At 40.6% G+C, this 14,494-nt stretch overlaps 1 protein-coding gene across 1 annotated transcript in view; it reads left to right on the forward strand.

Annotated features, from left to right (window-relative positions):
• Positions 1-14,494, forward strand: part of VPS41 (VPS41 subunit of HOPS complex) — a 487,204-nt gene that overhangs the window by 416,493 nt on the left and 56,217 nt on the right. The window contains exons 20-21 of the mRNA XM_077491629.1: positions 6,262-6,303; positions 7,775-7,825. Coding sequence (XP_077347755.1) covers positions 6,262-6,303; positions 7,775-7,825 — 93 coding nt within the window. The remainder of the gene's footprint in view (positions 1-6,261; positions 6,304-7,774; positions 7,826-14,494) is intronic.

Genomic DNA, 14,494 nt, shown 5'->3' on the forward strand with positions numbered 1-14,494 from the left:
GCGTGGCGCATCCTGTCTCCACCGGAGATGCTGCGGGAATCCCGGCAGCTGTACAGGTCTTAGCTGAGGAGGACGGGGCCACCCGTCACCTGACTCCACCCCCTTCTGACGCAAGAAAAACCCGGGCTTCCCCAGTGACATGCGGGTAACCCCACCCCCCTCTGATGTAACGGAAACCCCCATCTCCCGTACATCACTGGGGAAGCCTGGGGGGTGGGGTCAGGTGACGGGTGGCCCTGTCCTCCTCAGCTAAGACCTGTCAGGCTGCCGGGATTCCTGCAGTGTCTCCGGTGGAGACAGGATGCGCTGCGCTGGACAATCGGGAGAGATCACCCATTGCTGGACCCCAGAGAAGAGATCAGCCATCGCTGGATTACCACAACTGGAATCCTTTTTTTTCTTTTTTGTGTGTTTTTTTAACAATTTTTTACACTTTCTTTGTGAAATGGTAGGGGTACTTTTGTACCCCCGTACCATTTCAAATGGGGGGCGGGATCTGGGGGTCCCCTTGTTAAAGGGGGCATCCAGATTCTGATAAGCCCCCCACCCACAGACCCCCACAACCACCGGCCAGGGTTGTGGGGATGAGGCCCTTGTCCCCATCAACACGGGGCTATGGTGCTTTGAGAGGTCACAGACCCCCAAAGCATCCTCCCAATGTTGAGGACATGTAGCCTGGTACAATTCGGGGGAAGGGTCTTGTATGGATATTTGGGGGGAACCCCACGTCATTTTTTTTTATTTAATGCGGGGTTCCCCTTAACATCCATAGCAAACCTGAAGGGCCTGGTAATTGAATTTGGGGGGAACCCCACGCTTTTTTTTTTATCAAAGACTTCCAATGACTGTAACCTGTATTACAGGGAGCCGACAATTCATTATAGCCGCGACTGCTTTTAAATGACTTTCTTTCCTGCAGAAATGACACTTTGTGCAGGGACAGTTCTAAGCACGGGAAACATGCACTCCTTTACAGGCATACTATACACACCCCCCAGGTACGAAATTTAAAGGAATATTACACTTTTATTGTTTCACTTTAAGCATTATTAAAATCGCTGCTCCTGAAAAAACGTCAGTTTTTAAAAGTTTTTTTTGCATTGATACATGTCCCCTGGGGCAGGACCCAGGTCCCCAAACACTTTTTAGGACAATAGCTAAATGTAAATAGCATAACATTTTACACAAGTTTGTAAGTGTGTGTGTGTGTGTGTGTGTGTATATATATATATATATATATATATATATATATATATATATATATATATATTAGTATCTCACAAAAGAGTACACCCCCTCACATTTGTGTAAATATTTTATTATATCTTTTCATATGACAACACTGAAGAAAGGACACTTTGCTACAATATAAAGTAGTGTACAGCTTGTATAACAGTGTAAATTTGCTTTACCATCAAAATATCTCACTACACAACCAATAATGTCTAAACTGCAGGCAACAAAAGTGAGTACACCCCTAAGTGAAAATGTCCAAATTGGGCCCAATTAGCCATTTTTCCTCCCTGCTGTCATGTGGCTCATTAGTGTTACAAGGTCTCAGGTGTGAATGGGGAGAAGGTGTGTTAAATGTGGTGTTATCGCTCTCACTCTCTCATACTGGTCACTGGAAGTTCAACATGGCACCTCATGGCAAAGAACTTCCTGAGTATCTAAAAAAAAGAATTGTTGCTCTACATAAAGATGGCCTAGGCTATAAGAAGATTGTCAAGACCCTAAAACTGAGCTGCAGCACAGTGGGCAAGACCATACAGCAGTTTAACATGGCAGGTTCCACTCAGAACAGGCCTCACCATTGTCGACCAAAGAAGTTGAGTGCAAGTGCTCAGCATCATATCCAGAGGTTGTCTTTGGGAAATAGACCTATGGGTGCTTCCAACATTGCTGCAGAGTTTGAAGGTGTGGGGGGGGTCAGCCCATATGCCGCACACTGCATCAAATTTGTCTGCATGGTTGTTGTCCCAGAAGGAAGCCTCTTCTAAAGATGATGCACAAGAAAGCCCGCAAACAGTTTGCTGAAGACAAGCAGACTTAGGACAGGGATTACTGGAACCATGTCCTGTGATCTCATGAGACCAAGATAAACTTATCTGGTTCAGATGGCGTCAAGCATGATGTGGTGGCAACCATGTGAGGAGTACAAAGACAAATGTGTCTTGCCTACAGTCAAGCATGGTGGTGGGAGTGTCATGGTCTTGGGCTGCATGAGTGCTGCCGGCACTGGGGAGCTACAGTTCATTGAGGAAACCATAAATGCCAACATGTACTGTGACATACTGAAGCAGAGCATGATCCCCTCCCTTCAGAGACTGGGCTGCAGGGCAGTATTTCAACATAACAACCCCAAACACACCTCCAGGACGACCACTGCCTTGCTAAAGATGCTGAGGGTAAAGGTGATGGACTGGCCAAGCATGTCTCCAGACCTAAAACCTATTGCAAATGTACACTGTAATACAAGCTGTACACTCACTACTTTACATTGTAGCTAAGAGTAAGTTCTTCAGTGTTGTCACATGAAAAGATATAATAAAATATTTACAAAAATATGAGGGGTGTACTCACTTTTGTGTGTGTTTGTGTGTGTATATGTACTTTACTGTTCCCAAAGCACAGAAAAGTGATGCTTTATAAAGGTTACCAGTATCTGATCTAAGCCACAGTCCAGTAACCCTTTCCTTGCTAACAGCATATTAAAATATAAAATAAAGAAATTAACTATGGTGTCAGCATGTTACAAGTACAGCAGCGTCTAAATGCTGTATTATTCATTAAACAGATCAGCTGGTAGGCATTTGAAACACACCCTTTACCTCTTACCAAAGATCCAAAAGCATAAAAAAAATCATAAAGCGTTAGTATTTTGTGTTTGTATTTTTGGTGAAAATGTTTAAACATGTTAAGGGTCCTAATGCCTAAGGGGTCCTCTTCATAAAAATCAAATATGTTACTCTCTTTATGGGTTACCTACAGTAAGCCTGGAGCCAGGCCATACCCAGGTAACCATTTATTTGCTAACAGCACTATATTAAAACATTCTGTTGGTGCTGTAAAGTGATGTACATTTCTAGATAAAATGCAGCATGTAATGTTCTTAAAGGTAGCTTTGTTTTCAGCCAGAGTTTCAAATGCTGCTTCGTATTTAACCACTTGCTTACTGGGCACTTAAACACCCTTCCTGCCCAGACCAATTTTCAGCTTTTGGTGCTCTCACACTTTGAATGACAATTACTCAGTCATGCAACACTTTACTCAAATGAATTTTTTGTCCTTTTTTTCCCACAAATAGAGCTTTCTTTTGGTGGTATTTGATCACCTCTGGGGTTTTTATTTTTTGCGCTATAAATGAAAAAAGACCGAAAATTTTGAAAAAAAAACGCAGATTTCTTTGTTTCTGTGACAGAATTATGCAAATTATTAATTTTTCTTTATAAATGTTGGCCACAATTTATACTGCTACATATCTTTGGTAAAAATAACCCAAATTAGTGGATATTATTTGGTCTTTGTGAAAGTTAGAGAGTCTACAAGCTGTGGTGCGAATCGCACAAAATTTATCACATCTGATGTACTGGTGGCCTATCTCGCTTCTTGTGACCCGAACAAGTCAGAAAAGTACAAATACCCCCCAAATGACCCCTTTTTGGAAAGTAGACATCCCAAGGTATTTAGTAAGAGGCATAGTGAGCTTTTTGATGTTGTCATTTTTTCCCACAATTCTTTGCAAAATTAAGATTTTTAATTTTTTCTATTTTTCTCCACAAAACTTTCATTGTAATAGGTTATTTCTCTCACATGGCATGTGTATACCACAAATGACACCCCCAAAAAAATTCTGCTACTCCTCCTGAGTATTACAATACCACTTGTGTGGGACTTTTTCACAGCCTGGCCATATAGAGAGGCCCAACATGCAGGGAGCGCCATCATGTGTTCTAGGAACATAAATTACACATCTAACTTGTTGACTACTTATTACACTTTTGAAGCACCAGGACAATGACACGTGACACTGATGACAGATGGCACTGATACGTGGCAATGATGACACTTATACGTGGCACTGATGACACGTGGCATTGATGACAGATGGCACTAATATGTGGCACTGATGACACGTGGCACTAATACGTGGCACTGATGACACGTGGCACTGATGACAGATGGCACTAATACGTGGCACCGATGACAGATGGCACTAATACGTGGCACCGATGACGCGTGACACTGATGACAGATGGCACTGATAAGTGGCACTGATAAGTGGCATTGATGACACGTGACACTGACAGGTGGCACTGATGACAAATGGCACTGATACGTGGCACTGATGACAGATGGCACTATGTGGCACTGATGACAGATGGCACTTATACGTGGCACTGATGACAGATGGCACTGGGGACAAATGGCACTAACAGGTGGCACTGGGGACAGATAGCACTAACAGGTGGCACTGGGGCGGATTGGCACTGGGGCAGGATGGCACTTTTTTTTACACCTTTTTTTTTTTTTTTACACCTTTTTTTTTTTTTTTTTTTACACTGACGGCGCTGCAGCCGTTCATCTCTCCCCTCTCACACTCTGTCTGTGTGAGGAGGGAGAGCGGCGCTGAGAGATGATCTCATGTGTTTACATATGAGATCATCTCCCATTGGACACGCCGATCGCGCTGTAAACGGCCGCTGTGATTGGCCGTTTACAGCGATCTGTGTTTGCGTGTCCCCGGGGGACACGGCAAACACAGAACTTCCCCGATGCGCACCCGCGGCGGCGCGCATTGCGGAAGTAAACATTAGGACGTCCAGGGACGTCCACCCGGACGAAAGCGCCTGCTCTACGGCCGTCATTCGGCTATAGGGCGGGCGCGAGGTGGTTAAGCATGTTGGTCAGATTAAAGAAACCTGCAATGACTATGTAGTTACCCAATTCTTGCTTGCAAACATTAGATGTAGCTTAGCTTACTTCTCTACTGTGTTAAGCCTTGTACACAAGGTCGGAGAATCCGTCGGAATGTGTCCTATCGGACCATGTCGTCGGATAATCCGACTGTGTGTGGTATGCATCGGACTGATTCCGTCCGAATCTCCGTCCAACCCAATTTTCCAACATGTTGGAAATATTTCCCGACCAACTGGGCCGGACGGACCTAATCCGATAATGTGTAGAGCATTTTCATCGGACCAAGTGCCACGCATGCTCAGATCAAATTCCTACATCAAAGCTATTGGCTACTAGCCTGAATGTAGTCCCATCGTAACAAAATTACGTCATCACGTTCTGAAAGATCGGATTTTTCGCCAACTTGGCCCGACCGTGTGTATGCAACAGTTTCAGATACAATCCGTCGGACTAAATCCGACGGGCAAAATCCGACGGATTTGGTTGGCAAAATCTCCGACCGTGTGTACGTGGGCTTAGACAACTGAAAACGGCCTTTCCTGAAACTAAGCATACCCTGACTCCTTTCCAGTTGTTTCTTCTTGATACTTGCACATGTGGATACTATCAGAAAAGAGTTCAAATAAAAAAAGTCTTTATGAATGCAGAAGTCACCAAAACCGTGTTGGCCCAACAGCTGCATCTTCTAATCTCCATCATTTTGTATACAATCATATTGGGTGCAAATGTATTATGAAGCTAAAAAAAAAGAAAACTTTTAATGACCATTTTGTATTTTATAATATATTGCTATAGAACAGTATTTCTCAATTCCAGTCCTCAAGGCGCACCAACTGGTCATGTTTTCAGGATTCCACTCAGATGAAATGGCTGTGGTAATTATTAAGGCAGTGAAACTGATCAATTCACCTGTGCAAAATAATGGGAAGCCTGAAAACATGACCTGTTGGTGCGCCTTGAGGACTGGAATTGCGAAACACTGCTGTAGAAGGTGATAATTGATACCTCTAGAGAATGCCAGGGTTGTCTAATGTCATGTGACAGCCGCATTGGAAGTGATATGTCAGATCAAGATGAAGAATAGTCCAACATGAGGCTAGTGGGTTTGGAATGGCCTGGAGCTTTGGTGATTTACTTTTGTTGTATTGTATTAATAAAGCTAGTACAAGGTGGAGACGTATGTTAAAATAAAAACTGTGTAATCAGGTTTATGAAAATTTTACTTCAGGAGTTTAGGTCTGCTTTATCTAGGGTCTCATGACAATATGTATAAGTAAGGTATATTGAAATTATAATCTGTCTTGTGTGTTTGTTTGTTTTTTTTTGTTTGTTTTTTTATAGAAAGCTGTTGATATGCTTTTGGACAATGAAGACAAGATTTCTGTAAGTATCTCCTTTTGTAAATTTGTACATTATACCTTTTCCCTGTTTAAAGAATGGGTGACGTGACGTGTGTGTGTGTGTGTGTGTGTGTGTGTGTGTGTGTGTGTGTGTGTGTAAGAATGGTCAAACATTCCCATGGACACACTCCTGAACCTTGTGGGCAGCCTTCCCAGAAGAGTTAAAGCTGTTATAGCTGCAAAGGATGAGCCAACTCAATATTGAACCCTACGGACTAAGACTGGGATGCCATTAAAGTTTATGATGTGAGTGTAAAGGCAGGCGTCCCATTACTTTTGGCAATATAGTGTGTGTATATATATATATATATATATATATATATATATATATATATATATATATATATATATATATATATACTTCGTGTGTCTGTGTGTATATATATATATATATATATATATATATATATATATATACATACATACAGTAACTATTTGCACTTTTTGGGTGGGTCGGGGGAGTGTGTACCTGGTTTTGATGGGTACATGCTCCCACTCCTGGTCAGATACCATATTACATAACACACAGATGCATCGCACCAGCTTAATCTCTACACCACACCTATAGAAGCTAGTGTCAAAAGGACCAAAAGCATGTGGTAGGATGAAATTGCCCATTGTTTTGTGTTCTGTGTCATATGTCAATATATGCAAAGATAAGCCTCCTGAGTCCCAGTCTACATAAACAGTATGGCACTAGCCAGATTGACCTGATCCAAAGGCAGTTTAACTGTTCAAGAAGATGCAGAAGTTGAATTATTGTAATTTTACAAAGTGACGCTAAACTCTGGTTTCAAAATATTCTAGTCAAGAATGTGTTCTTTACTCCAAAAAAGTAAATTATATTGTTCTCAGCTTTTTGCAAATTATTTTTTTTTTGCTGCTGTGGTCTGGCTATGTTCATTCTCCATGGCTCCACTGTAAGTAAGAATGTAGCCACCTTCTCTTGCTTGCTCCTGAGAAGAACTGTAGACTATGAATTATGGGATTTGTAATATGCATAGAGAAGTGCTGAAAGGGGGTAGAAGTTCAAGAGCTCACGGAGGCAGAAAAGCACAGTAACTAACAACGTCGTGAAAAATAGATTTTAGGGCCACTAAGTATTGGTCATGTATGAATTATTTTTTGGGAATAAAGAGGATGTTTAGCATCACTTTAAACTCCATGCACAACAGCGTGTTATATCAGTCTTTTACCTGTAAGCCTATCTCTGTGGGTAAAGTGAAGCAAGCTGAACAGCATGGTGAGGCTGGGAGTGTCTGGGTAAAAGCTGTACCAACAGGAAAACATACCAATACACAAATAAAGAATAGCAAACGGGCTACTATGGCAGCGCACCGATAACTTGTATCTGAGATTTGTTTCCCCTAAAAGACATTTTGATAATATAGTCATAAGGAGGGTATTTTAATTATAATCAAATAATCAATGTGTTATTGTTACGTTTATTGTAGATTGATAAAGTTGTGGTGGAATTGAAAGAAAGACCAGAACTGCAACATGTGGTAAGTCACATTCCTTCTTGACTTATATAACTGCTTTTCTTCAAAAATGGCTATTTCACAAAGCTGTAGAAAAATATTTTTTCTGCTTTTGAACTTTTCATAAAGTAATTTTATGTAGAGCACCATTGTATCAACCAGTAGTTTCCACAGTTTCCACAGCCTTTACCTAGCCTTCAGTGATGGACATAAAAGAAAAAAACCGATTTACACATATTATACAGGGAAATGGTACATATAGATTAAAACCGATACTGAGAATTAGTCTCTGCAAACAGCATCTCCTCTTTACCATTCCAAAACGAAATTTGTGTCCTTTTCTTCCCACAAATGGAGCTTTCTTTTGATGGTATTTGATTGCCTATGCGATTTTTATTTTTTACGATATAAAAGGAAAAAGACTGAAAATTTTGAAAAAAAAAGATATTTTCTACTTTTTGTTATAAGAAAAATCGAATAAACTAAATTTTAGTCATACATTTAGGCCAAAATGTATTCAGCCACATGTCTTTAGTAAAAAAAACGTCAATAAGCATATATTTATTGGTTTGCGCAAAAGTTATAGCGTCTACAAACTAGAGTACATTTTCTGGAATTTACACAGCTTTTAATTTATGACTGCCTATCTCATTTCTGGAGGTGCTAAAATGGCAGGGCAGTACAAACCCCCCCCCCCCCCCAAATGACCCCATTTTGGAAAGTAGACACCCTAAGGAAATTGCTGAGGGGCATGTTGAACCCATTGAATATTTATTTTGATTTTTTGTCCCAAGTGATTGAATAATGACACAAAAATTTTTTTTTTACAAAAAGTTGTCACTAAATGATATATTGCTCACACATGCCATAGTTATATGTGGAATTGCACCCCAAAATATATTCTACTGCTTCTCCTGAGTATGGGGATACCACATATGTGGGACTTTTTGGGAGCCTAGCTGCGTACGGGACCCCGAAAACCAATCACTGCCTTCAGGATTTCTAAGGGTGCAAATTTTTGATTTCACTCCTCACTACCTATCACAGTTTCCAAGGCCATAAAATGCCAAAATAGCACAACACCCCCCCCAATTGACCCCATTTTGGAAATTAGACACCCCAAGCTATTTACTGAGAGGCATGTTGAGTCCATGAAATATTTTATATTTTGCCACAAGTTGCAGGAATATTACAAACTTTTTCTTTTTTTTGCACAAAGTTGTCACTAATTGATATATTGCTCTCACATTCTATGGGCATAAGTGAAATTACACCCCAAAATAAATTCTGCTGCTTCTCCCGAGTACGGGGATACCACATGTGGGGGACTTTTTAGGAGCCTAGCCGCGTACGGGACCCCGAAAACCAAGCACCGCCTTCAGGATTTAAATATAAAACGCTACCAAAAAAAAACTGTTAGCAATCGCAGGGATCAGGCCTGACTCTGCGAAAGCTGCAGTTATGTGTTTAGTGTTTGTAAGTGACAGTGATCAATCGATACTGCACTTGGGTGGGCTGGGCGGAGGGGCAAAACGCAGGTGCTAGCAGGTATCTGGGCTGATCCCGCTAACAATGCGTTTCTTTGGAACCCTAAACTGCAGACCCTGACCCTAAAACCTAATTGTTATCACCCGCCGGGTGATCAGGGGGTTAAACCTTTATTGGGTAATAAATAGTGGGTGCCCTGATGCTATAAAAAGCAAACTAACTAACCAGAGTCACCCGGAACACTTATACGGTGATCACTGGTGAAAGGGTTAACTAGGGCAATCAGGGGGTTAAAATCTTTATTGGGTAGTATATGGGGGGTTCCTGACACTATATAAAAACCTGACGGGGAACCTAAATAACTAACTAGCTAACCAGGGTCACCAGTGACACTTATACGGTGATCGCTGGTGAAAGGGTTAACTCAAGGGGCAATCAGGGGGTTAAAATCTTTATTAGGTAGTATATGGGGGTACCTAACGCTATAAAAACCTGGCGGTGAACATAAAAAATAACTAGCTACCTAGCGGCACCAGTGACACTAATGCAGCAATCAGAAAAACGATCGCTTAGTGACACTGGCAAAAGGGGGTGGAAGGGTTAACTCTAGGGGCAATCAGGGGGTTAAACCTTTATTAGGGGGGGGGTAGGGGGCTACCCTGGACCTAACACTAACTGCCCTGACAGTTTTTACTGTCACAACTGACACTAAATGCAGTGATCAGTAAATAAATGATCACTGCAATCAGTGACACTGTGACTAGGGGGGGGGGGGAAATCGGGGGGGGGGGGTGATTTGTGTGCCTATGTGTACCTACGTGTCAGTGTAGTGTTGGTGCACTTACTATCTCTGCTCTCCTCGCAGTCCGGTCAAAAAGACCGCCCCGAGGAGATTGACATCACTTCCTCCCTGCCTGTGTTTACACTACACAGGCGGGGGAAGCTTCTCATTCGCCAGGAGCGATCGAGAGGGGATGGCCAGAAACCAACGGCCATCCCCTCATTCCGGATCGCTCCTGAAGCAAAACGGACCGCCGCAGCCAGCGGGAGGGGGTCCGATTGGACCCCCCACCCGCTGGAAGGCAAGCATGTACATGTACGTACTTGTGTCTGTCGGTGCCATTGTGCCGACGTACATCTCCATGCGGCGGTCCTTAAGTGGTTAATTGATGCCAGTTTTAAATTGCAAAGCAACATGTGTCTCTGCGTTCAAGCAATGCTTCATGCTGAGCACCCTGAGAATTCAGTGTTGCTTCATGACCCCTGTGGCTTCAGAGCACCCTGGGTCACCCCTTGACCCTTGTGATTCTAGAGCATGGATGCTCAACCTGTGGCCCTCCAGCTGTTGCCTGTGATCTTTGCAAGCGGCTGACAATTACAAGCATGACTCCCAAAGGCAGAGGCATGGTGGGATTTAAATTTAATTGTTTTTTGCCACAAGTTTTTGGAAAATGCATAAAAAAAATGTATATGATTTTTTTACACCAAGTTGAAAATATAATAAGATAGTTCTCACACACAACATAGGTATACTTAGAATTACACCCCAGAATATTCTGCTACTCCTCCTGAGTGTGGCGGTATCCCTTCTGTGAGACTTTTTCACAGCCTAGCTATATAGAGGGGCTCAAGATTAAAGGAGCACTTTTAGCCATTCTAGGGGTATAAATTACACATCTAATTTCCTACCTATTTACCTACCTAATTGACTACCTATCATCAAATTTTTTGAGACCCCGGAGCACAAGGGCAGTGGAAACACCAACAGAATGACCACATTTTGGAAAGCAAACCCCCCAAGGTATTTTATGAGGCATGTGAGTCTTTTGAACACTTCATTGTTTTGCCACACGTTTTTGGGAAATGCAGAAAGAAAATGAAAATTGATACAAAAATGTACACAAAGTTGTCATTTTAATAAGATATTTCTCACACACAGTGTTGGCATGCTTAGAATTACACCCCAAAACACATTTGACTGCTCCTCTTAAGTATGGAGATTCCACATGTGTGAGACTTTTAATTTTTGGATTGGTTATGTACCAGACATTGTATCTTGTGTATCACAAAAATCAACCAATTGTATCAAAATCAATGTTTTGTAAAGGTTGCCTCTATAGGAGTGATTAGGAATATAGCTCAGTGTAGTGTCAACTACAGTATTGCAATCCCAGGTTCCTATAAGCCAAGCAAGCCTAACCTACTGGTACATAGATGCCCCCGGGAATGTTCAGCAGGAGTTACAGGAGGAAGAGGAACAAAACCGTTTCTGTGGTTTCAGGAGTGCAGTTGTCGCAGGGGATGGTTGGGACTGGTGTCTCACAAACACCATCCACAGGCAGAGACATGATCAGCAAATAGGCAAAGGATCTGTTCAGGCAACAAGCACAAATGTGATCAATAAACAGGCCAGGGTTAGTATGTCTGTCGGTTACCTGTATTGTTCTAGTATGTACCGTTTATCTAGCTTTGGTTAGAAGTATATGTTGGAGAGTTGTAGTAATTGCAGATTCCTCCAAGGGGACAAACTGATACAAATCTGACCGATAACCGTTCCCCATTGTAATATTAAACAAACAATAGTATGGCTGCTATTGAGCTTTTATAAATTATAGGATTTTTTTTTTTTTTTTTAAATACCCTTCATTAACTTGATTACAAGAAATAAAAACATATCTCAATCTCTCTCTCTCCTCCGGATCCCCACATACTTTTTGAGATTTATCATTTATAACAGTTATCATCTAAGATTCTCTGCTGTAGTGCATTCTTGAATAAAGTCTCTAGATGTCACTCATCATCCACTGGAAAGCTGAATGAAATTGCTTTTTCACAATGTGTCTTTACTACTTGCTAAGGCAGCCTTAAATTCCTTATTGTTTAACGCTTTTTACTCTTTCCAAAGGGGAAAAAAGCTCAAATATCAATATAATATTCCTGTTGGCATGATTGCAACTATTCATTATATAATTCATATTATAGGGGTATGTGAACCATTTGATTGAAACAGTTTTGATTTTAAAATTGAATAATTCTTATGTTTTTTCTTTTTTTAGGAGCTTGTAATTTATGGTAATTGTGATTGAATGCAAACTGTACTATACAATGCGTTATATGCTGGGAACTAGAACCATCAAACACAGTAGTACTGAACCTATCGTTTTATTTTATTGAATAATGGTTTTGATTTTGTTACTAAAAAATTGAATAAAACTGTTTTAATGTAAAGCAAGCAGGACACTTGCACTATTCATACGGTGATAAATAGTGCCAGATAGTGAAATTGGGATTGAATCAGTGATGTAGAAGTGAAGTAAAGAGGAAAATTTTAAAGGTCAGTAAGTGTCACATGCCATCAATATGAATGGTGAAGGCAATGGGTGAAAATGGTTATTGTGTAAAGGAGCATATGCATGCAAAAAAAGGCAGGTTACCTGAAAATTACTACAAAAATTACTGAAAAAAAAAGATGAATGGTGGCACTAGGTTGGAAAGTTAGAGTCTGGAAATCGATGGCTTCTGGAATTGGTTGAAACCAGATGAAATGTCAGGGTAGGTGAAATATGCAGTACCGAATTTTAGGATATTCTGTCCCTAATATACAGATCTTCCTTTGTTTCGTGTCCCCATAATCACCATAATAGGACAAGGAAGTAAGGGTACATCTACACAACAGGGACGCAAATAAAAGCATCCCCTGCCATCATTTGACTGGGGTTCAGTTTAATCTGGTGTACAATAACCTTGGTCTGTTTGTAAATTACAAATATCAAAACTATTAACAGAAAAAAATTGGGGGCTGGATTAGGCTTTAATGGAGAGGTTGCTCAGAATTACTTTATATACATTTTGTATAGCACAGTGTACCAGTGCTTCATCAATTTCAGTTAATTAACAGTATGCAGCAGCAACATATTCACTGTAGTTTTCCGGAATCAAAAATAAATTACTCATAAACCAAGCCGATCAAATGTTCAGACTGCTAACATTAATCCAAGAAAGACTATACAAAGTGCTGTGTTTTTAATGCCTAGATTAAAGAGCTAGTAAAAATTGTAATACTCAGATAGTCAAATGTGCAGAGTATCACAATGGAAGATACGTATTTTGGATCTCAAAACACGGGTGAAACTGTTTTTGGGGTCTAGCACAATAGTTCTTTAAAACATTTCAGATCTTCCAAAACATTTGTACAGTACAGTAAGCCCCCATTCACACTAGTGTGTTTTTTCCTGTGTTGTCACGCTGGTTTTGCATGACAATAGAAATGATATTCTTGTCTATGGTACCTGTTCACATCAATCCAGCGAAGTGCATTTGTTTTTCTTTTTTAAAGGTGCAGGTGCTTCTTTTGGTGCAGTGTAGGGCATGTTTTGTCCTTTTTTAGATTTCAATGGGAATGCATAGAATGCCCAATTAAAATGCATGTACGTGTGTTTTTAGTGCAATATTGACAGTGTTTTGTGTATAAAATGAAGTCCCCTTCCCCTTTGAAAAATAAAAAACATAAATAAACATGAAGCATGAAAACACATTAAAAACTCATGTAAAAATGCAAAAACGAGCTACAAAAATTCACAGAATAACACATAATTCAGCACCAGCTTGTGTGAACTAGGCTTATCTAGAGCAGCTATTACCATGCATCTTTTCCTGACCTACTGTAGCTTCAAGCTCTAGTATATACATATCACTGTACCTGTACAAATGGGATATCTCATTTGGATAGGTATCCAACTGATTATAATCATAAACATTGCATAGAAAGAGAGCTGAACTTCATACATAAAAACCTTAATTTAAATATATTTCTCATTAGCCACAAATTATATAAATCCACTTTGTGTGCACCAAAAGCCTTTAGAAACACAAATATTACCATGTAAAAGTGGCAGAAACATTACCACTGTGCTGAACATCGCCTGTGCAGTTCTTTGTAAGGGACCTAGCAGGTCCATCTACTACAGGCTGGCCCAAAACGACTGGAAGGGGGAAAGGAAGACCAATTGCCCTGCACAGAGGCAAAGTTTTACACTAAATTACTGTAAAGATCTGTAAAAACTACATAAAGGACAGCAAGATACAATTAAAGAATATGTAAACCCAACATTTCGTATTCCAGACATGTTCCTGCTCTACCATGTACTTATATGAACAAGTATCCTGTTCTCTTTGTATTGCTTCCTTTGTGTGAAATTCCTGGTG

The sequence above is a fragment of the Lithobates pipiens genome, unplaced genomic scaffold (assembly GCF_037356315.1).
Source record: "Lithobates pipiens isolate NorthernLeopardFrog02 unplaced genomic scaffold, aLitPip1_a1.2 Scaffold_19, whole genome shotgun sequence".
NCBI lineage: Eukaryota > Metazoa > Chordata > Amphibia > Anura > Ranidae > Lithobates > Lithobates pipiens.